Source organism: Tachypleus tridentatus, chromosome 8 (assembly GCF_004210375.1).
Source record: "Tachypleus tridentatus isolate NWPU-2018 chromosome 8, ASM421037v1, whole genome shotgun sequence".
In the NCBI taxonomy this organism is placed as follows: domain Eukaryota; kingdom Metazoa; phylum Arthropoda; class Merostomata; order Xiphosura; family Limulidae; genus Tachypleus; species Tachypleus tridentatus.
This window is the reverse complement of record NC_134832.1, coordinates 116,958,970-116,983,653: the sequence shown is the minus strand read 5'-3', so window position 1 is coordinate 116,983,653 and position 24,684 is coordinate 116,958,970. Positions and strand designations below refer to the sequence as shown.

General features: G+C 34.3%; 1 protein-coding gene and 1 long non-coding RNA gene across 3 annotated transcripts in view; one reads left to right on the top strand and one right to left on the bottom strand.

Annotated features, from left to right (window-relative positions):
- The window catches only part of LOC143223291 (uncharacterized), a 33,236-nt gene extending 22,317 nt beyond the window's left edge, over positions 1-10,919 (bottom strand). The window contains exon 1 of the mRNA XM_076451086.1: positions 10,712-10,919. Within this exon, the coding sequence (XP_076307201.1) occupies positions 10,712-10,781 (70 nt within the window). The 5' untranslated portion in view covers positions 10,782-10,919. The remainder of the gene's footprint in view (positions 1-10,711) is intronic.
- The window catches only part of LOC143223293 (uncharacterized), a 162,007-nt gene extending 148,241 nt beyond the window's left edge, over positions 1-13,766 (top strand). Inside the window, exons 2-3 of one of the 2 annotated variants that reach the window (XR_013012802.1) lie at positions 7,897-8,101; positions 13,468-13,766. This is a non-coding gene — a long non-coding RNA (uncharacterized LOC143223293). Of the gene's footprint in view, positions 1-7,896; positions 8,102-9,251; positions 10,020-13,467 lie in introns of those variants that run through there. The other variant, XR_013012801.1, reaches the window with a different exon arrangement.
- The last annotated feature ends 10,918 nt before the right edge of the window (positions 13,767-24,684 follow it).

Genomic DNA, 24,684 nt, shown 5'->3' with positions numbered 1-24,684 from the left:
ACGTTGATTTTGAAACAAATGTAGAAGGATTAATTTATTTTGCGTCTAACTTGCATGATTTCCTATAACTTTGTCAGCGATGTGGTAATATCATAATTGCACCTGATTTGAACTTTCACTGAATACTTTTACAATACGTTCACAGATATTCGAGACCCGGTATGGCCAGGTGGGTTAAGGCGTTCGACTCATAATCTGAGGGTCGAGGTTTCGAATCCCCGTCGCACCAATCATACTCGCCCTTTCAGCCGTGGGGGCGTTCTAATGTGACGGTAAATCCCAGTATTCGTTGTTTAAAAAGTAGCCCAAGAGTTGGCGGTGGGTGGTGATGACTAGTTGCCTTCCCTCTAGTCTGGCACTGCTATATTAGTGACGGCTAGCGCAGATAGCCCTTGAGTAGCTTTGCGCGAAATTGAAAAAAAACAGACGAACAATCACAGAGCTTCCAGCCGTGACCGGTTGTTTTCGGATGTGATAACGTCTCATTTAAACGGGTGATTTGAAAGTTAAATTATTGTCCAGCTTGTTATATTTTAGACTGTTTCGATAATGCTTATATTACTGTATTTTATTTAAAATTGTATATTATTTTTGACGTCTATTTTCTCTGTTTTCTTATTTATTTTTAATAAATTTATTTGCTTTTGTTTTATTTGTTTTGAATTTCGCACAAAGCTACTCGAGGGCTATCTGCGCTAGCCATCCCTAATTTAGCAGTGTAAGACACAGAAGGAAGGTAGCTAGACATCACCAACCACTGTCAACTCTTGGGCTACTCTTTTATCAACGAATAGTGTGATTGACCGTAACATTATAACGTCCCAACGGCTGAAAGGGCAGGCATGTTTGGTGCGACCGGGATTCGAACCCGCGACCCTCGTATTACGAGTCGAACGCTTTAACACACTTGGCCATGCCGGGCCTAATTTGTTTGCTTTGATTGGTTGAGCGTTTATCTCTTCTTAAACCGCTAGAGTTGAGTTTATTCACATCAAACCTTTGAGCTTCTCATTTCGGTTTGTTTACGTATGAGATAAATATTCCATGGGTGAAAATACTACAGCTTTTCAGTTATAACGTGTAGATGAACCACGATCATAAAAAAAATAGTTATAACATATTCTTAGTTTTAAACAAACTTTTCAATCAAAATGGCTGATTTAATAACACATTTGCAGTTAAATTGTGGAAAGGGATAGGCGGGGCCGAATGGTTAGCGTACCTGGTCCGTAAATTCGAAAATTCATGGTTCGCTATCCGTTCGGCCCTTGTTTACGCTATAAGAGTAACGGCCAGTTCTCCCTATTTGATCATGGGAGAGTAGCCCAAGAGTTGACGAAGTGTATTGTTAACTACCTGCTTTTCTTCTAACCTACCAGTTTAAAATTAAGAACGGATATGCGCAGATAGCCCTTTTGTAGTTTTGTGCGAAATTCTGAAAAGAAACAAAAACTTGGAGAAAATAAGTTGGCTATTTTCTGAACTTTATATGTAAGGAGTTTACTTAGCTTTAAAAAATGACAAGGATTCTTTCATATAAATTTTATTTTTAGTAGGCGCCACTTTCTTCACCAAAATGTTTTGTTTATTTGTTTTTTTTTGCTCTAAAAATACAATGGGTAACCACCATACATCAATGTGTATGTTTTGAATTATATTAATTTAAAAGGAACGTAGCACAAATTCGCACCCTCAAAAACATTATGATTATAAATTGGTGAAATCTTCAGTCAGTTAATTATTGTTTATGCTAATTGTAAAGTGACTCTATGCTGCTAATTTTAGTTATTTGTAGGTTTACGTATGAAGGGTGCATAAATTCACTACCCCTGAAGCTCAAAATAAACAAGTCAAAAACAAACAAATCGATTTTATAAATTTACCTTTTGCATGTGTATGGTGTATGTATTTTCTTATAGCAAAGCCACATCGTGCTGTTTGCTAAGTTCACCGAGGGGAATCGAATCCCTGATTGTAGCGTTGTAAATCCATAGACTTACCGCTGTACCAGCAGGGGGCTTACATTTTGCATGCATCAAGTTTGGCTATGTTCATCATGGAAAGACAATAATACAAATGTAAGCTCAGGATCCCCTGGGAAAGATATGTTTTGATTTATGAATAAACATTTAAAGTGCTTGCATTTATTAAAACACTATTGGGTATTAATATAGATCTTTTGTATTAAAATTTATAGATCTAACTGAATGTGGCTACTTTCACTTTGTTTTGAGTGCCTGATTTCAACACTTTCTTTCACACTAAGATTTACTTGGTTGAATAAATCTGACTTTATTGAATAAACTCTGCATTAAATTTAAAGTATTTTTTTTTATTTATGTTTAACACATTTGACTTCAGAAAGTATCTAAAGGAACATTGTTGCATGGAATTTCTTTGTTGTTGCTGTTGTTGTTTTTTCATTGCTTCCACGGTGACAATAGTTTCGGTCATTTCCAACTGCTAGGACAATCTGACATAACTGTTGAACTATGGATTTGTTGGTTGTTGTTTGTTGTTTTTTTTGTAGGAGAATTTTTTGTTCACTTGTTTAATGAAGGAAAGTAAGAAATTCTGCTGAGTTTCTTTCTTATTCTTTTGAGATGCAAGTGCTGTTCAACTTGTCTCTCCAGGTGGTTGTTACTTGTAAAATAGATAGATCAATCCATGTCTGTTTCTATTGGTTGAATGTATTTATTTTTCTCTTACTCCCTAAGTGATAGATTATCTTGACGATTATTTATCCAAAAGCGCTTGGCAAGAAACTGAGTTCGTGGTCTTCATACAAATATCTTTGCCCTTTTATGTATATGGTTTATTCACGTGAAATAAAATATTATGAACAACAACAAAAGAAAACAACGCATCAAGTGCAGAAGTTGTTTTAATCTTGCAGTACAAAGACGGTAACAACAAAACAGGTTTGGAAGGGTCAGTATTGGCAGTAATCCTATCACCAAAACATTCTGTCAGAACTTGAAGTTGACTGCAAAAACAAAATGACTGAACCTCAGAGTAAGTAATAACTTCTTTCTGTTCACATATAAGCTTGCCGTAACTGGTGTGAAAAGGCCTTGATTTGTACTGTAGGGTGAGAGGACAAGTACTTTTCAGTTTCCAGTAGGGAGAAGTTCAAGAACCATTAATTACTACCATGCTTTGTATTTTGACCAGAAAAAAGTACAATTATTGTGGTTCTCAAAACTAAAACCAAATATCTGTAGCTAGTAAGGTCTGGGTCTCTCTTTTTCGGCCAATGACGATGCAAAGAGCATGCCATGTTTGCGCGTTTGGATAAGTGCATTATCTGAAATATAAATGGAGGTTAGAGAGCACACACGTGTCTAAATTTCTTTTAAAAATCATACTCTAAACACCTACCCTTCTCAAGATTGTGAAGCCTTCTAAACAATCCTATCGCACAAATAAGACTTAAAATGTAATTCCATAATGAACAATTAATTAAGCCTTGGCACCGACTAAATCAATATTCAAAAATGTAGCTATTACGTCCATAAATTTGGCTAATTTCATAGTGTTCTCATTTTCCCTATTAAATGCTAAAAAAGTTTTTTATTTTTATTTTCCCTTTTCTTATTTTCATCTTTCGAAGCTCTATTCAAATAAGTGGTTGAATTTAACAACGCAAAATGCATATTTTTTCTTTATGTTCATTGGCCTTAAGATTTTGGCCAGCAGTGTGTATGTAAAAACGGCTGGTATGGATTGAGAAAATTCTATGTAGAGGAGCGAACAACGTTTCGACCTTCTTCGTTATCATCAGTTTCACAAAGAAAGAAAGAGGTTAACTGACCGATAGCTGACCACGTGTTTGAAGGGGGTTGTCTAATTAAGTGTAGGAATGTAAAGGGCGTGCTTAGATTCTTACACCTACACTCAATTACACAACCCTCTTCAAACATGTGGTCAGCTATCGGTCAGCTACCTTCTTCTTTCTTTGTGAACTTGACGATGACCGAAAAAGGTCGAAACGTTGTTCGCTCCTCTACATAGAATTTTCTCAACTCATACCAGCCGTTTTTACATATATACTACCAAAATTTCCCTTCTGCACTCATTTACTGTTGTGTGTGTGTGTTTTCTTATAGCAAAGCCACATCGGGCTATCTGTTGAATCCACCGAGGGGAATCGAACCCTTGATTTTAGCAGTGTAAATCCGTAGACTTACCACTGTCATCTACTGTTCCTAAGCTTTTCAGTTTTCAAACATTTTTATCCGTGGCATAACGGATCATAGAATGATACTATGTTGTTTTTTTCAACCAGAGACTTTTAACTTACAGCTCCGTCATCTCTTGAATGATTTGAGATCTATTTACAGTTTTGGATTCAGGAAGTCAAACCCTTTTGATTGATGTATTTGACCATGCCCAAGGTCTCATAGAATAATTTGCTCTTATCTTGCCTAAGAGAATTTCAATTTGAGGGTAGGCTTGCAGAGATCTTGATGAGTAATACAATCGTATCTGGTATACGCGCTCCCTAAGCTTCATACTGCTGGCGTACAAAAATATAAATAATAAAAAGAAAGAAAAAAAAGTTTCGTAGATTAATTAACTTTAATCCTATCTGAAAGAATTTCAAGTGGCTATTGATGATTTCCTCTTGTTTGTTGATTTGTACACCGTACTACGAAAATAAAATGAGCCTTGACCATATAAACACTCAATGTCTTGTCATTGAGAAAATCATCTTCTGGTAAGTTATCGAGAGAATCCACTGGTGGTACTCTGCAAACGCCTCCGACAGTTACTTTAGGCTTCTCATCAGGTTGATATACCAGTAGTGAAATCTTCCGTATAGTTGACCAGTTGTCACTTTCTCACCAAAGTACATCCAGAGATCACATGAGCGATTTTGGTTTCAACCACGTATCTTTCTCGATTCTGCTCCGTTGCATTTTAAGCTGAATGTCTTCATTATCTTGTACTTTCAACTTTGCTTTGATGTCTTTTTATACGTTTCTTGATATTATAATCTTTATATACATCTCCTATGACTTTTAAACTTGAGAAAATACAGTTTCTATCTTGTCCTACAACAAAGTGATCTATATTCACACTTTGTCTATATATGTTATGTCTTGTTCTTGTAATTCATATCTTACTAAGCTCTTATCTCATTTTTCTTGATCTTCTTCTATATTTCTCTTTCTTTCTTCCAGTTTTCATCTTTTTTCTAGAGCTTTTGCTGTTGTTTCTTTCTTTTTATTGTTTTCCCATTGTTTTAGCATTTCCAGCAAACTTTCAATCTCGCTTTGCCCTTGTGGAATCATCTTGAGGTTGGCTCTGATTTCATTTTATTTTTGCTTAAGTAATCCCACTTCTGACACTAATGCTATAATAGCGTCTGCTATGGGGCGATTTTTTTTGGATCGTTTAGTGAAACTTCCGGTTCATTTAATAATAAGGAAAACACTTTATTTCTCCGACTTGAAATTTTAACAACTACAAACTTAACTTGCAAAATCCCCATGTAACTGACTGCAGCCCTAACTTCATAAATAACGCTGAACAGTCATTTGTGAACGTCTTTTGCACCTAACTCTGTTACTTCGTTAAAAACAAAACTCAAAACTTTCATTGCTGAAATAACTAACTGATTGGTTGAATAATCAGTTCATCACCGGGGCTGATCTTGTGACTTTGTTCCGGTGATTGATTGATTATTGAGCCAGTCAGTTATTTCAGCAAAGAAAAACTACTTCAAAATATAAAAAAATTAAATGGAATCACAATCTGCACGAATTTCTCATATGTTGTGGTCAGACATGCTGAAATGACCTTTTACGTTAATCTTATTGGCATATTCTAAAGTTTTTTGTTTGTTTTTACAAGGGCGTACTCTCCAGACAAAATGTGAACGTCCCACAATGATAAGAAACAAGTGCCAAAAATTAATTTTTGTATGTATTTTAATAAGAAACAACTTTAATACTAAGCCTAATACCGACTTTTGCTCACTGATCTTGCCAGCTTTCCTTTACAATTTCGATGATGAGAGAAAAATTGCATTAGCGAATGTATATTTTTAAAAAGCTTTTGGTATTATTCTTAACGATATTTGCTCTAATAAGGATCGTCAATATATGTAAGAAGTAATAACAGAAAATGTAACAACTAGTATGCTGAAAATATAGCGTATAGAATTTACGAACATAAAACGTGAGAAAATCTAGATCAATGATTGTGAGAAACATATTTTTATAAATTCAAAGAAACTGTGGTAGCAAAAGTATGGTACAAAAATTTAGCACAGGTGTAGTGGTAGAAACATCTACTTTAGAGCGCCTACAAAGTAGTCCAAACAAAATCGTGGTGCGAAAATTTAAAACTGTAATACGATTGTGTCTTATATATGATGAAAATAGTGGTAGCAAAAATGTGGCTGGTAGGAAAATTTAGATTGTGGTAGGAAAAAAATATATAGATTGTAAAAAATGAGAGGTAGCAAAATTGAGAATAATGGTAGGTAGAAATATGTGTTATAAATATAGATGTAGTAACCCAAATCCTTTATCTATATTTCGGCATCTTTACTTGAAATTACTCAAGGCATTAATGGGCTAACTTGCGATGGGTCAGTAGTAAGTCTCAGGGTTTATAACGCTAAACACCGGGTTTCGATACTCACTAAGGGGAAGACCTTGATATTTCATTGTGTAGCTTTGCATTAACAACAAAATCAAAATCAATAGGTTGTTACTATCTCGTGGATAATACAAGGAGATGTATAAGTTAAGTAATGGCGTTACAAATGTTTTATTGTAATCCCGTTATCGATAAATCTCAGTTATACGATACCGTTAAAATATTCAAACAAAACTAAATGATTCAAAATATTGTGCAGTACATTGTGTTTTACTAATCCACAAACTGCACAGACGTAACAAGTCTGATAGGTAAATTAAATGTTTAAAAGCCACGTTGTGAAGATGCAGCGCTGTAGTAAGACTGTAATAGTGTGAAGATAACAAAATAGTATGGCATTAAGAAAGAACATGCTTCATACAAAAGTTACGGATTTTATAATATTTAAACAAAGTATGCTAAAAGTGTTCTTATAAGTTAGTTCACATTCCACTCACACGTGACATGCTGCAGGAGAGAACTGACTCACCACCGATTTGACATTGATAGACTGACATGAGATAGATTATGTCATATTTTGTAATGGTGAATAATAAAAAAAGACTTTTGTATAGATAAGTTGATACCATTTTTGAGACCATAATTTTCAATCTTGATATTTAGTACTTTTTTTATTTCTAGTCCGTTCCTCTCGGTGGGCTCAGCAGATAGCCCGATGTGGCTTTTCTGTAAGAAAATACACACACAAACACACATTTGTAGTCCAGCATGACCACGTTAATAAGGCGCCTGACTCGCAATTTGAGGGTCGTGAGTTCAAATCCCATTCCCACCAAACGTGTTCGTCCTTTAGTTGTGAGAACGTTATAATGTGACAGTCAATCCCGCTATTCGTTAGTAGAACAGTAGCGCAAGAGTTGGTGGTGGGTGGTAATGACTGGCTGCCTTCCCTCTAATCTTACACCGCTAAATTAAGAACAGCTAGCGCAGATAGCCCTCGTGTAGCTTTGCGCGAAATTCAAAACAAACCAAACCTAAATACATAAACTTTTTCGAAATTATTTTTGTATAGATTTTATCGAATTTAAAAACACCGATACCAATTTTACCAAAGATAAAAAGAAAATTGAAAAATAAGGGTTAAAGTTAGGTGGTTGTTTTAAGAGCAAGGCCACATCTGCTGTGTCCACTGAAGAGAGTCAAACCCCGGATTTTAGTGTTGTACAACCATAAAATTACTACTGTCTTACTAGGGGACGAAAAGATTATTTTGTTTATTTCCAGTAAGAAAGAAAGAAGGCAGCTAGCACCACCACCAACCGCCAACGTTTGGGCTACTCTTTCGCCAACGAATAGTAGGATTGCCCGCAGATATAAGGCCCCCAAGGCTGAAAGAACGAACATGTTTGGTATGTCAGGGATTCGAATCCGCGACCCTCGGATTACGAGTCGAGTGCCTTTACCATCTGGCCATGCCGGCCCTAGGACGGTAAGAAGTTACGCTAATTTATAGGCACACACTTTCAACTGAAAAGTTAAGAAGCGGGATATTACTTTGTTTATTAATACCTTTAACTATTTTTACTAGCTTTTTCAAATGTTTGTTACAAAACAGTATATAGTAAAATCGCTAATAGTTGGTTGATGTCACCGAAGAAACTCAGTTATAAGCCGTTTGAGTGTGTATTGCGGTTTGCTTACAGTAAGCACTAAAAATAAAAGATCTTGACCTTCCAGAAATGTTCCCACCTTCAACCCACTTTGTTTTCTCAGTAACTGAATAATTCGTGAGAAGTTAAAGCATGTCAGTACTAATAGTTAAAACAATAATATTATAAACAACCGATAAATAAATTGAGTGCGTAGGTGGCGAATGAGTCTTTTTGTTTGGGTTATCTATTCAGTTAAATATTTTGTGTGGTATTTTTGAGTTGCTGAAAATAAAGTTCTGTAACGAAAGTTGTATTTGTGGAGGTTTTCGTTTGTCCACGAAAAGCGTTCAAGGGGTTTGCCCTTCGAGCAGTCAGAGATAAACTAAGCCTTCCCAAACTTCTTACATGCACCATCCTTCATTGAATGATGTGTTAAAATATAAGGATGCTCAATTGTTGTTTTATATACAATAAAAGATGAATATTTATCATTGAGTCGAGGATTTCTACCTTCGTCAGGTTTAACCGCAAACATAACACACAGATCGCTTAGCATTTATACTTATAAAAGTAAAAAAAAAAATGTTTGTCTGTGCATGAAGTACTTCGTGGTCTTTGTATCAATTTCAATTGAACTTAAGGGTGTACACTGGATTAAAGGGCGTGTCACAGGATGGTTACTTTTCAGCCTTACCTACCTTGGGTCAAGCCCACAGCAAAAATATGTTTGTTTAGCTAATGGCTCCACGATCTCTGACTAATTCTTATTCCATTTTTTCTTTTGAGTTTTTTTTAGAAAAATTTTAGTTCTTTCATTAACGATGCCAAACATTTATATTGTTGCCAGATAAAATAGCAAACAAAGCACAAGGTGAGACCCTTTAAATGACAAAGCTACATCTGAAAACCCCTTGTTTTTTACATTATCAATTTTATGCTAAGTGTTCAAGAGTGGCATCATCAAGAAATCTCTTTATTTTGGACCAGGAAGGAAGAAGAACATTTAATGTTGTCCAGTGGTCCATCAAGAACCACTGAGAGTATGAACAAATACTGAGGCTGCAGAGAGGGCGTAGCAAAAGTAATGAAGTAAAGTGAAGAAATGTAACCATCGCACCATTTCTGTAACAGAAAATAAAGTAGTTGAAAAGTAAACTATGTGTGAAATAGACTATACATATAAATTATTGATTTAATTTAATACTTCAAGTTCTACATTCAGCTCTTACCCTCCATGACGTAGGATGGGTCTTATACTATACATAGACGTGTGCATCGTGCATTTTGAAACATATGGTTACATTAAATATTTTCGTTCTCTCTTTCTCAGAGGTTAATAGTGACGTTTAGAAGGATGAAAATAAATAGTTCTAATATGAACTTCATACATTACTCTGCCATGTTATTAAGGGTGTGTGTGTGTTTTGTTGTTTTTTCTTATAGCAAAGCCTCATCGGGCTATCTGCTGAACTCACCAAGGGGAATCGAACCCCTGATTTTAATGTTGTAAATCCGGAGACATACCGCTATACTAGCGGTGGTAGGTTCTAAAGGAAATATATCATAATCGAAAACCATTTGGGACTGGCTTAACTGTCTTAACTGTCCTACTGTTAAAGCGTAAGCGATTCAAAAATGCTTTTGTTGCAAGTGGAAAACAACAAGAATTTGTGTTAACTAAACTTAAAATTAATAAGCACTAATAAAAGGTTTAATTTTCATAAAAAACTATGTGGGTTTGTTTAAATATCAGCATCAAGCCTTTATTAACATCACCGCGAAATAGTTATTGTAACTTCAATATTTATGGGTAGTTCAGGTATTTTTGAACAAGTTAAAACTGAGTTAAAACAATAATTTAAGACTTTCAGCATCTGTAGTACATACCGGATGGATGTGCACATTTTGATAACAAATGTGTAGTATTGTGTAGTATTGGGGTGATGACTAGCTGTTTTCCTTCTAGTCATCACCAGCCACCGTCAACTCTTGGACTACTCTTTTATCAATGAATAGTGGTATTGTCCGTGATATTACAACACCTCCACAAGTGAAAGGGCAATTATGTTTGGTGTGACGAGAATTTGAGTGCCCTAACCACTTAACCATACCGGGCCTCTTCAGGATTAATAAATAAAACTTCTTATAGTACAATTCAAAGTGCAATGAAACTGTGATGTAATTCTCTTAAGATATTTGTAATATATATGTGAAAGTTTCTATATTGTTTTGATGGAACAACAAATGGATATTCATAGTACAAGTTAGCTTTTATTTTGTTTGATTGTACATCAAACCTGAAAAAAAAAGTAAAATCGCTATAATAAAAATCCACATTAGGGATCAGTTATATTGTCTTGTATAAAACTTGTTAAGCCAGGATGTTTAACCTTTTGCGCTTCCTTTGTGAAGGAATCTCATATGTAAAAACAAAGTTGTGAACTTACCAATGGCAGTGGTCAAAACTGAAAGAAAGTTCAAAACAAAGGTTAAGGATTTCAATCTGCCTTCCATCATTATAGATAATCGTAAATTTAAACAAACTGTAACTGTAGTTTTTAAAGAGTCTTCAGGCACGTGTTGCACGACTTGAATTTACCACGGAAATTGTGATTTGAGCGAAAAGGAATGAACAGGTTGCCAATATCTTGTTTACACCTCACCTAAGGAAACAAACGGTTGCTAGGTGCACTGATCGACTCTCACAATACACTAAAGAAAGCCTAGCTTAAAACGGGTCGATCGCCGTGGTAACCTAGGGTAAAAAAAAAATTATGAACTTACATATATGTACATTCGCTTGGAAACCAAGTGTTCATGACGTTAGTTTTATACCAAGGTTAATAATAGAGTATTGAAAAATGGACCATCTCAGCCATAGTTACAACAGGTCAACTATGTAAATATTAAAAGTTTCGTTTTCCAACTGTATATAATAAATAATTTTTGCGGAATACATTCTGCCAGCCGTTAAATATTTACTTAATTTTAGTATAACGTTAATACTATTTGTTTATTAGTGTTACCATTACTTATCTAAATGTATATCGATTACATTGTTAAATATCAATTCAAACATTTGTTTTTCTTGTTATTGATTTTGAAATACTTGTCAGTTTTATTAATCTTTTGTTTTTCTCCTGAACATGTCATAACATGAGATATACCTAATAATTAAATTTACGATTCCTTCCTAGACTGTTGCATTATTTTTGTAAAAAATCAGCTTGTGTTAGAGCAAAGCCACACTGAGTTTTCTGCTGTGTTCATCTCGAGGAATGAAGCTCCAGAATTTAACTATTTAAGTTCATAAAATTACTACTATTTTACTCTCGGGCTTTTTTTAATAGTTCGTTTATATGCTAACAGCTATATGTAAATACAAAAACGCTCTTTAAGACTACACCCCTCTGTGTATATCAATATTTAAATATCTAATGTTTAACTTATCTTTTTACATGAAGTATATCAATTGAAAGAGTAAACACGTGTTTTGTTCATACAAACAAAACTGATGCAAAACGAAAAACAAAGTAGCAAAGATATAACGAAGATGTGCTTTATATGTTAACAGCTCTTTAATTTCTTTATAAATTTGACCTATGAATTTTAATCAAAAACTGTATTTTGTTTATACATATGTTGGGAATACTCTGTATTCGCTCTTATCACTCATTAGTAGGGTACCAGACGTTGTTCAGATGTAAATTGTCTTAACTGATTTAGTTCTTTATTCCCATACTAATTTATTGATCTACTGTAAAACTTCTTTGCACATAATATATTTTGTATTGCTGTCAGGAATAAAGAATAAAATATTTTTGAAGTTCTTTCTTCTTATGTTCCCTTTTCTCAATTACAACTTTTGGATTTTGTTGTATATTTAGATAGGCTTAACCTTCGTTAAGCCTTGGTGGTATCTTGGAGCTTCAGAGAGGGTCACTTAGAAAAATTTAATATCCCGAGTTGTTTTGATTAAGCCAACCATATTAATCGTGATTTTTTTTTTTTTTTTTTTTTTTGCAAAAGAGAAAATCAAAATGATTTATTTATCTAACTAAATATTTTGATTAAAATCGATACAAATAACAATGTGCGAAAATAAATGAACATTTGCTAAAGCTGTTTTAATCAAAGCAAAACTGGGTATATTGTTTCTGCTTGTTGCATGTGCTTAGTATAAGATTTCAAGTCTTCAGGACAAAAATTCCTTACCTTTTGGTGTCCTGATTTCTTTTGTGGTTTGCAACGTATTCTGACTTTATCATCGTTCCGTTTAATGAAAAATTGATTTTTCTCTTTTCGTTGCAACACAACATAAATACAAATTAGCTAATAACAAACGTTTTTGTAAAGTTAGCGAAAACCTAATTCTTGCGAGTACACGCAAGCAAAGCAAAAAATATGGCTAAAGCGAGCCTATTTAGTTGAGAGAGTGTGCACGCAGGTTTGAGAGAAAGCACCATCTTTTTTTCAGTTAAGGAAAGTTAAAGAATAGGTATGCATGTGTAGAAAGAAGAAAGAGTACAAATGAAGGCTTCACGAAGTTTTTAAATTGTGTTAACAGATAACTGGTAACGTGTAATTAAGAGGAATGTTCTTTATGTTTCTTTTATGTGCGAGGACTTCTCTTAATCATTCCATCCATGATAAAACAAATCCAGCCGTTTTAATTTGAGATAAACTGATTGTTCTGTTTGCTAAAAATTGCTATATTGGTCACTTTGACCACAATTTACGGCCTAAGTATGGTCTTGGCCACATAGTCTATGTTATTTTCCGAGTTTGAAATTTGTATCTTGAAGATGTGGTCTTGAATAAGGAACACATCCACAGAGAGAGAGGATCATTCACACTTGTATATGAAGAGTTTGCTAATTTCAATATGATGAATCTGTCCTTTAATACAACTAGCATAAAGTACCTCTTCTGATATCTGGTTCAAAGTCCCTGTCTACCAGAAAAACTATTCTATTATTCCCAATTACTTCTGTAGTTATTTCTTTAAAACAAAAACAAGTTTCGTTAAGTCATACGTCCGTGAAACTTGAGCCAACTATGGTGTTGCTAGGTTGGTAACCTTCTTTCTTCCAAGTTTAGATTTAGGTTCATTTAGACCTGAGAGGATCAGATATAATGTTCACCTCTTCCTCCCTCCTTGACGGTTTGTGTGCGTTCTTCTAATTTTTTTTTATTTCAACAGGAAAATACTGGTGTTACTACAACACGAGGAGAAGTGGCTGTGTCCAGTTTTCCAGGCAATACTCTGACCCAAATCAAGGCAATGCCCATGTGTGTGACGAGACTATTATTTAATGTGTTTATATTATTTTTTCTTCTTTTGGTTCGTAGTAGTCCTCTACATTGTAAACAGTTCCAGTAATATTCACACACTTTAAATTAAATCACTAGGATAAATTGCACATAAATATTATTTCAATGCACTCGTAATTCTTGATAAACTGTATTATCAAGGTCTAATTATAGATGGCCTTGACTTATCTTTATATTGTTGCTTATTATAATTTATCTCAGACAAGTCTTCGACGTATTATGTTATATATTATGATTTGAAACAGACGGAAATTTTAATTTTAATTTAGACGTTAATGAAGTGTCAATATATATCAAATTTATGATATTTGCCAACAAGATTGATACACACAGTTTTCTTTCTTAACATAAATACGTTTTAATATACAAACAACAATACAATTTATAATAACGATTATTACTAATAATGGTACCCAACAAAGTCAGGTGGTTAAGATACTCGACTCGTAATCAGAGGATCACACCAAACATCCTAGCCCTTTCAGCCGTGGGGGGCGTTATAATGTGACGGTCAATCCCACTATTCGTTGGTAAAAGAGTAGCTCAAGAGTTGATGGTGGGTGTTGATATCTAGCTGCCTTCCCTCTAGTCTTACATTGCCAACTTAGGGACGATCAGCGCAGATAGCACTCGTGTAGCTTTGCGCGAAATTCAAACCAAACCAATAATGGTTTATATACAATAGTTTTACAAATTTACAAACAATATTGAATTTTCTACCTGGTCTGGAACAGAATCTTTTATCGACGTTCACAGAAACCGAATTAATTCTATGTTGATACACTGGTACAGTTCTCTTGACGGCTAGCAAGCTTGAAGCACACGTATGTTTTTCACCGACGAAAATATCAAATATCCTCTTAAAAATACTAACTTCAGAAGTTAATTTACGGAAGTTAAGAGGTTTGTACTTTTTTTGAATTTATAAACTTTCCTGGTCAAATATCTGTAATTTTTAGATTAATAAGCGTTTAACACAATTATAGCTTCCAAGGCTTTTAGTATACTGATTGTAGCAGACTAACAATATTATATATTACTGCCTCTCGATGTGTCGAATTATAAGCTTTTAAGGTATTATTTACGAAAGTTCATTTGGCAACAATATTCGAAGATACGTTAATGCTTTCTTTAAAAATACATCATTGATTTTTACACTCAAGAATGTTCTATAAATTTAGAGAACAGGCAGGACTTGCACAATACACATTTAACAATATAAGTTGCATACATCTGAAACAAACCTAGGTATTAAAATAATATTAAATCCGTTACAATATCTATAGTAGATGTTACTGAGGAAGAGGTACTTAGGACCACTTTCTTCTTGTATGGGTAGAAGTTTAATCCATGTAATAGCTCGGTTTTATTCCAACTATTTATTTAGGAAAGTTGATAATGTTGATTTTGGTATTTTGAGAGCTGTTGTGGGAAAGGAATTTTATAAGGTTTATAATTTATGATTGTGTTATATTCATCCTTACATGACATCCATATTTTATAACTGGTCGTATTTATGTTATGTTAATTTTGGTAATATTTTTAGTTGACATTTCTCTGATATTTACCTTCAGACTCCTCGTACAGTTCTTATGTTGTCAGACTCAGATTCTAATATCGTTTAGGTGTTTCAACTATGGGAAATTTGTGTCGTAGATAAATCATAAAAAAATTGCTGAAATTGCAGTTTGGAGAAGTGTTCCGTTGGTGTGTATCTCTGGTGGAGTGTTTTATTTAATTTGGTAAATAATAACATTCAAATCATTCGGGTATTTATCCGAATTCGGTATTTTTGACAATAATCCATTATTCTATTCGGTTTTTGCTTGAAGATTTGCAGCTGTTATTTAGGGTGTGTGGAATTTGTCTTCCAAATTGCAACTTCATCGTGAAGTAGGACGCAAATACAAGATTTGGATCTGTAAAAGACATACTTCCAACATAGATGATGAATGAAATACGGCTGACTTTGTTTCTGGGGAGCACTTGCTTCAGGAGTGAAGTACTCTGAGCAGATGCTTGCCACATTTACTCTGTATAATAATTACTCTGAATAATGCTGTGTGGAAGGAACGACAGATAATTATGTCATACGGTGTCGAAGGCTTTCTTTTCATCGAGAAACAGTGTATCTTTTTTATAAAAGGTATCTATACTGGTTTCAGTTGACTAGATGAATTTTGGTTTCTGGAATTTTTGAAATCATTTTGTACTTCAGGTAATTTTGATGTGGCTTCCAAGAACGTAGATATCCTATTACTTATTTCTCTCTCTAGATTTTTGCCTATACAGCTGCTTAGGCTGATTAGATGGTAACTAGCTAGCTTTCCTTCCATATGGAACATTATAAAATACGCTTGCTTCAAAAACGCTGAAATATAACCAGGACTTAAGGACCGGTTAAAAAGCGCGGTTTAGTGTTAAAAAAACACCAAGTATGTTTTTAGTAGAATGATTTTTATACCGTCTTCTCTAAGAAATATGTTCTTGTGAAATTTTATTTTACTATTTCTGTTACTCGAATTGTTTTGATTACTTAGTAGGCGATGTGATTGCTACTTTGTTCAATATAGTTGGTAATGCTATTAATGTGTACCGGAAATTATGGTTTGTAGATGTTATTATTGTGTGTTACATGTGCGTTTACCAGACTGTAGAGGAGATTTCTCATGTCTGGGTCAGAGTGAGTTTTGTAATTGTTGCGATTTTGAGCGTAAGGTATGTGCGATTTCTAGTACTACCTACCGCTGGTGAGACGTTTAAAATGTGTCCAGAAGAGTTATGGATCAGTTTTGTCCTTTAGTTAAGGACAATATGTATATTAGTTTTCTTGTCTCAACTCTTTTATTTCGTTTCTTAATGTATGTATTTAGGTTTTAACTATATAATCTGTAACTTTCATGTATTGTTTCCGTAGCTGGCTTCATTCTTTGATCATATTTGATAATTGTGTATGTGATTGTCATGCGTCCTACGTGTTTATAGATTATGTTTGTTCATGCAGTTCTATGAGCTGATTTAGTAAGTAGAGAACGTTGTGACTGTTTGACAAGATGCATTTATTAGAAACGGTCCTATGGCACTTTTTGGTTAATACATGTATACATGTAATAAACATATGTCTGCGACTGTTCTATTGTCTTGAAATGTTTACTTTACCTACAGTACTTCCTATACGCCGAATCCGAAAATGATATCCATTTTTCTCCATCACATACAGATTTTACACAAAACGTCATATGTAGTTTTTGAAATGCAAAATTTGTAAAATTTTTACAACCACTGACTATGGATTTCTAAACTAATCACGACTTGAGAGTCTTACGATCGCTCTACCACCGAAACATAATAATAAATAATAGTAAACAAAATAATAATTTGATCTAAGTAACAGCCCCCCCCCCGATTTGTAAAACAAAATCCTTACGCGATGGGGTAAAAAGGAATATTAATATTATTTTCAAAATATGGAAAAGTTTGTTATTGCTTTGTTTGTTTTAATTTCGCGCAAAGCTACTCGAGGGCTATCTGCGCTAGCCGTCCCTAATTTAGCAGTGTAAGAGTAGAGGGAAGGCAGCTAGTCATCACCACCCATCGCCAACTCTTGGGCTACTCTTTTACCAACGAATAGTGGGATTGACCGTAACATTATAACGCTCCCACGGCTGAAAAGCGAGTATGTTTGACGTGACGGCGATTCGAACCCACGACCCTCGGATTACAAGTCAAGCGTCCTAACCACCTGGCCATGGCGGACCTTCGCAATATGCTGCCGTGAATGTGCTACAAGGATCATAGGTCAAATCCTGTTTGTTAGATTTTGTGCAGAACTACACAATGGCTAACTCCACCAGTCATTTCTAGTTTTCTAGTGTAAGCTAGACAGAAAGGCAGCTATTCAAATCACCCACTAACATTTCTCGGGATGTTCTTGTCAGACACAATAATGAAATTTTATTGATGCTCTTATAACGCACATACGCCTTCAAAGTGCTGAGTGTGATTTTTCTTTGATGGTAACCGGAAGCGAACTATGGAACTTCAGTTCCACAGCCCAATACGCTAACCATCTGGTCGCTCTCGGTTTAGATGAATGAAGAGTAAACACAGAGTTAGTGGTGGGTGGTGATGACTAATGAAATTCCCTTTGGCTTATCAGTTCACAATTAAGGACACTGAACGCAATAAACCTATTATGTAATTTTTCACGAAAATTCTAAATAAACAGTCTGTCTCCCACCAAATGATTTATTATAGAAATATTACGCTCATAAAATTACTAGACATAAGCAGCATGTTAGAAAAATAAATAAATTTATGTAAACATAGTTAGTTACTTTAATGTACGCCAATTTAGACGTAACGTATATGTATTTAGCTTGAAGTTAATGTATGTTTATTTTAAATGTATAACACTTACAATTAGCATAATAAAACCAATGTTTGACTTCGGTATCCAAAAATAAACTATAAGAAAAGCGCTATTATGTACTAGGAGATGAGGTTGGTATAGTTAACTTTAGTTTATAAAAGTTTATTATATTCATCGTTGTTTATACATTCAAATTACATCCATTAGACATACAAGCAGTTAGTTAGCAAGATTCTTGTTTGAATATATATTAATGTGGTCTGAATGTTCTGAAATATAATATAATATAATATAAATTAGGTAAATTAATAGGTGCGTTAACATGTTTCGTACATTAAGTCTACTAATATGATGTCAATGTTTATTTAGTTATGCAACATTAATGTGCATTTACGAAATAAGATTCTGCATGTGAACTGATAAGATTTATGGAATCGAAAGCTCAGGAAACTATGTGTATGTAGTATAAATTCCACTTTTTTTTTTTTTTTTTGAGAAGGGAAAAATAAAAGTAGATTTTTATTTGTTTTTAATTTCGCGCAAAGCTACACGAGGGCTATCTGTGCTAGCCGTCCCTAATTTAGCAGTGTAAGACTAGAGGGAAGGCAGCTAGTCATCACCACCCACCGCCAACTCTTTTACCAACGAATAGTGGGATTGACCGTCACATTATAACGCCTCCACGGTTGAAAGGGCGGGCATGTTTGGTGCGACGGGGATTCGAACCCACAACTCTCAGATTACGAGTCAGACGCCTTAACCCACCTGGTCATGCTGGGCCAAGGAGAGGTTTACATTCAACAATATATATTCGATCGTTAAACTTGCAGATTTAATTTTAAGAAAACATTTACAACTTGACCAAAAAACAGTAAATTAAAAAACAGCAATGCTTGTGATTTTATATCATCACTTTTTGTTACAGCTTTTATTTTTATCTTCCTTAACGCACGTTAGTTTTCGATTAGAAAAATATTACTTGAAATAGATTTCATTTCTGTTCAAGATTAACTCAGTGTCACCTAAAAAAGGATTATGCCAAAATATTTAATATAACAGCTGCTAAAAATCCACAGTAACAACTAATAATAATTAGTCTTAATTACGAATACAGCAAACCAAAACAAAAATCATTTGTGACTACTCCGGCAACCTTATATCATCAGTTAGGTGTCACTGTTGTTGACAGCGTTTTCGACCTTTAACCCTAAATTACTTCACGTGTTTGGGTTTGCTTAACGAATTATTTAAACATCGAAGTAGAATTGTCGCTCGTAAAGCTTCATGCACCATGTCTATCACATTCGGCAGATTTAATAATTATTATTTAAGAAATTTAATATTATATATTAAATCTAACTGACACTAAATAATTAAATTGTATACTGAATTAATTTAACACAATACTATTAATTACACAAACACAAATACGCTTCATTTAGCTCGTGGCAATGTATGGCTAAGTGCCCACTGAACAATAACACAGCATTTTTATATGCAAAAACGGCTCGTTTGGGTTGAGAAAATATTTTACATAGAAGAGCGAACAACGTTTCGACCTTCTTCGGTCATCGTCAGGTTCACAAAGAAAGAGGTAACTGACCGGAAGCTAACCACATGTTTGAAAGGGGTTGTGTAACTGAGTGTCGGAATGTAAAGGGCGGTATTAGATGTTTGAATATATAATTTTATTTATTTTATTATATTAATATAGGTATAAAGGCGTTCCTTTATATTGGTTTATTTTGGGTTTAAGTTGTTGTATAAGTAAGGCTTCTTTAATTTTGCGTTTGTTTATGTTTTTATACAACCAAACGAGCCGTTTTTGCATATAAATTTCTCAACAAGTGGGTTTATCGACATCACTGAATAACACAGCATATATCTACATGACCTCTTCTACATTTGGTCAAGCTTTCCTTTTCTTAATCCACAAACTTATAGAGAATTTTCATGTGACGTCACTTACTACTGTGACTGCTGGTCATTCGTCAACAGCAAATACTTTGTATACCGCATAAATTGAAAGATAAAAACCAGGGGCTGACATTACCTATAAAAGACAGTGTTAAATAATGTTCCCTTTGCTTTTTTTGTTGTTTTTGTTATTAAATCCATAATAACCTCACTGGATGCTAATCGCAAATACTGCTTTGGGGAAAATAATAATTTACTTATTTAACTGATTAAGTGCTTGTGTCTTTAAATTCAAGGCCAAAAGTTTATAATAAAGTGTTAGTATTTCACGGTCCTTTTTTATCTCTTCTCGGACAAGAAATAATAAAACAAAGCAGATTTGTATACCTCGGACATAACATAGTAAAAATTATGGTAATCTAGCTAGCCAAGTCTGGGGGATGAATTCTAACACACAGATAATGGATCACCCACGTATAAGATAGTCTAATATAGGAAAAGGTCTAAAAATCGTAATGTTTTCAGAAGAAAGACCGACTAGAGTAACCATTCTCAGACCTCTATAATTTTCAGTTTTTCATGTATATTTTTATATATACCTCTCAGGAAATAGCGCCCTCTGATCCACCAAAATATTTAGTTAGACGGGCCTATAAATACACAAATATATATTTTTTTCTTTTGATTGAAGTGTTTTCCTTTTTTTTTCGCACCGAAAGTGTGGAAATTTTATTAGATAAAAAAACATACTTAACTTATATGGATTATTTTTAACTTTGGTGCACTGATAGATCTTTACAACCCACAATTAGGAGTCTCATTTGGTGTAAATATAAACCTCATCTGCAAAATTATTTAGAAAAACGTTAAATTTTGACAAAAATATTTGCACGCACCTATATTAAAAGTCACGTGAGCTATCGGTCTGAAATATTTACTACAGCTTCAGCTAAAAGTAAATGTGAGCCGTTTTTAGTTTTTGTCATCCTGATTAAACACGGCTGATTTAGAGCAGTAAAACTATAAGGTAAAAGCACAAAAGGAGAGGAGAATATTTTGTCATTCTTTCCATTTTATGGTGTTAATTCTTCCATGCTATTACAGAATGTAAATTTCAACACTATGATAATGCCTCCCTGATCCATATTGACAATTGAATGAGCCAGCGTGAGAATACTTATCGTTCTTTAGAGATCCGATATACATGTACCAAGGGTATGTCATAAGGATTCTGCTTGAATGAACATCCTGATCAAATTTAGTGTTCGAAACAACTGTCATGGTGTCCCATGCAGTGTTGTACCTATAAGAAAAGATTGTTGTTGCTGTTTTGAATTAAGCACAAAGCTACACAATGGGCTATCTGTGCTCTGCCCACCACGGGTATCGAAACCCGGGTTTTAGCGTTGTAACTCCGCAGACATGTGAAAAGAAGCTAGCATATTGTACCTGTATATGCTACAATAAATCAATTTAATAGCATTCCACAAATAAATCTTGATAAAAATAGAGTTTAACAGTATATATTAAGTTCTGTTGTCATTCAATATCCCAAAAAGCATAGATAATTGTCAGTGGAGCAGAGAGTTCGCATAAAAGCTTTGCGTGATGATAGCTGGACTCTCCGACAAATTTTTGCAGACTTGAAATGTTCCACAAACACTGTCAAGTGCACCCTAGATCGTGAGGCCGAGACAGGTAAATTTAAAAATAGTAAAGGAAGAGGCAGAACACCTAAATTCAATGATATTAATGTTAAGTGTGTTCTTTTTTTTTCAGGATAGTAGGAAGACTACCACTGATTTCATGCATGAGATAAACGACCATGTACAGAAAAATGTCCAGATCTACAGTATCAAAAAGACTCGTTTTTGAATTCTTTTTGAATTTTGCGCAAAGCTACACGAGGGCTATCTACGCTAGTCGTCCCTAATTTAGCAGTGTAAGACTAAAGGGAAGGCAGCTAGTCATCACCACCCACCGCCAACTCTTGGGCTACTTTTTTACCAACGAATAGTGGGATTGACCGCCCATTATAATGTCCCCACAGCTGAAAGGGTGGGCAAGAAGACTCAACGAGAATGGAATATTTGGTAGTGTAGCAGTTTAAAAACCTTTACTTCGATCTCCAACTATTGTCCAGCGGAAAAATGGTGAAAAATACCTCAGTCCATCACACCTACCATGAAGCATGGGGAGAGGCAATATGATAGTTTGAGGGGTTGTTCTGCTGAGACGACAGGATATATTTGCAAGATAGATAAAATAATGTACCATCAGATATTAATCCGTCATGGTAACACTAATACAAACTTTGCAGAAATTATTTAGCAAAGAAACAAGCTGCTGTAGTAATTCAAATGATGCAATGTCTCCCACAAAACAACGAACTCAACTCAACTGAGCAGATAGATGGGGTTTGATAGACCAGAAGTTGACAAATCTAAAATTCTTCCAAAAAAAACTTTATGGGAATGTATTAGAGACACTTGGAGTAAAATCCAAAAGGACATTTTGATGAAATATGTTGCAACAACGCCTGAAGGACTGTCTGTAGTTGTTAAAGCAAACGAGGTATACACAAAACATTAACTATTTACTGAACTCAAACACTTTTACTAAGTTTACGTTGTATGAAGACTAGTAAAATTTTGAAATTCCATTGTTCTTTGAAAGTAGCATGAAGCCTAATTTTGGACTTGCCCTAACAACTTTGTACAGTACTGTACATAAGTATTGGCTAGGTCAAGCAAACTAGATTATCAGTTTCTAGCTCAGGCTTTCAAAAGAAACATTTCATTAATATTAATATTTTCATTAATATTCATTGTCAACTTTTATGCACAAATTTGCTAAGTTTCATAATTCTTTTTTTAAATTAAATAGCGGATATCGTTATATGATACTAACTTAAGCAATTAACGCAAATAATGATGCTTGACGCGTTTTCACTGAGTGCACGCAGGTGATGACAGGACACTGTTAATATCGATTCCATGGTATTACTGTTAAGGAAATTATTAACAGCTTGGAGCATAATGGTGGGTAAAACAAAATAATCGGTTTAGCTAACTAATGAATGAATATTTGCTGTAAAATTGTTATTAATGCTAAAAGTGGAGCCTCCAGTTTGACCGCCAATTTCGATTTAATTTTTCTCTTACGCTCAGTCCTTTTTTTTAATCGAAATTTTTTCACAACTCAGACGTTTTTGATTAGGTAGGATATATGTTATTACTACTCATAACAGTATTAAGTTTTCAGACGTCCCGGTTTTCAACGTTATTTTCGTTCCAGTCAAAAACAGTGAAAGTACTAAATTGTTCCACTTTCTTTTTTCTCAGTGTGAGTTTCATATGTACAGTTTACAATTACACATGACTCCTTCAAATTTTACTTGGACAGTCATCTGATAAAAACAGGTCACATGGCACAGTGTTATCTCCTTTCTGTTACAATTTCATAACATAACCTGTCATTGGGTAACCACAGAAATTGAGATTTGAAGACCTTGTCAACAGCAGAAAAGAAAGCAAAGAAGCAACATATCTCTTTCGAGTAGGTTTAAGACAACTTAGGCGCGTTTTTTTTATTTTAGTTATTTGTTTTTTTTAACACGTTAAACCCTGAACAAATTTTGTTTGCCTATAATTTTAAAACGTAACACAATCAATGTCAGATTATCTAGCAAATGGTAAAAGTGTTATTCTAATTTAAACTGTTTCAAGGCTGTTATAGTTTTACTCCGTATGGAAAAAAAAAGTTCCAGTTTTGCTCTCTAGAAATGTGATAGCCCTAAGTACTAGGCGGATTTAACATTACCTTGTCCATTTTTAGAACTGCTTATATAACCTGCAATATGACATTTGAACCCTGAGTGACGTCCTGCTACCATGCTAAAGTGAGTCTGCACAACAGCCAGGTTTCAGGGAGGTTTATAAAGAAAACAAACCAAAGGTGATCAGTGGCCAGTTGTTTAATCTGAATAAATACGTGTAAAAACAAAACAAAGACAAAATCGAACTACTATCCAGAGACAGCTGAACACGGTCATTACGTGAGGTCTTTGCAACATTTTAAGGCTTTCGACAACCCCCACACCTGTTCATCATCGGATAGAAATGTTTGTTTGTTTTTGAATTTCGCGCAAAGCTACACAAGGGTTATCTTCGCTAGCCGTCTCTAATTTAGTAGTGTAAGACTAGAGAGAAGGCAGCTAGTCATCACTACCCACCGTTATAACGCCCCCACAGCTGAAAGGGCGAGCATGTTTGGTATGACGGTGATTCGAACCCGCGATCCTCAGATTACAAGTCAAGATTTTATTTTCTTTACAAATAGTCAAGTCTTTAATTCAATTTCTTTGAAGCTGAGAATTTTAAAAAGAGAATATTCCAGTTCACATAATAAACAAATCTATAGTAAGCAAGATATAGTAATTTTCAACAAAATATACACTAGCAGTAGAAAATTACTGTGGAAAAGATAAAAAAAAGTTTTATTTAAATAGTCGCGAAAATACTGTCTTCGCCCAGGCTATTAGGTTGCTTTATTATAAATGACTGTGTCAGTGTATGTGTATTCTGAACCCATTTTAGCATAAAAGTATAACCTATATACTTCTTGTGGCTCCCTTACTGGACGTGATCTGTTTATAAAGGTAATCCTCCCTCTAGGTTGTCCAGTGATATTGAACTTAAATAACGAAAAACAAACCTCTTTAATCAACTGAGCCCCTAAACTAGAAAATGGCCTTTGTTTTTCAATTTTGAAATTTATATATTTCGTTATATACTT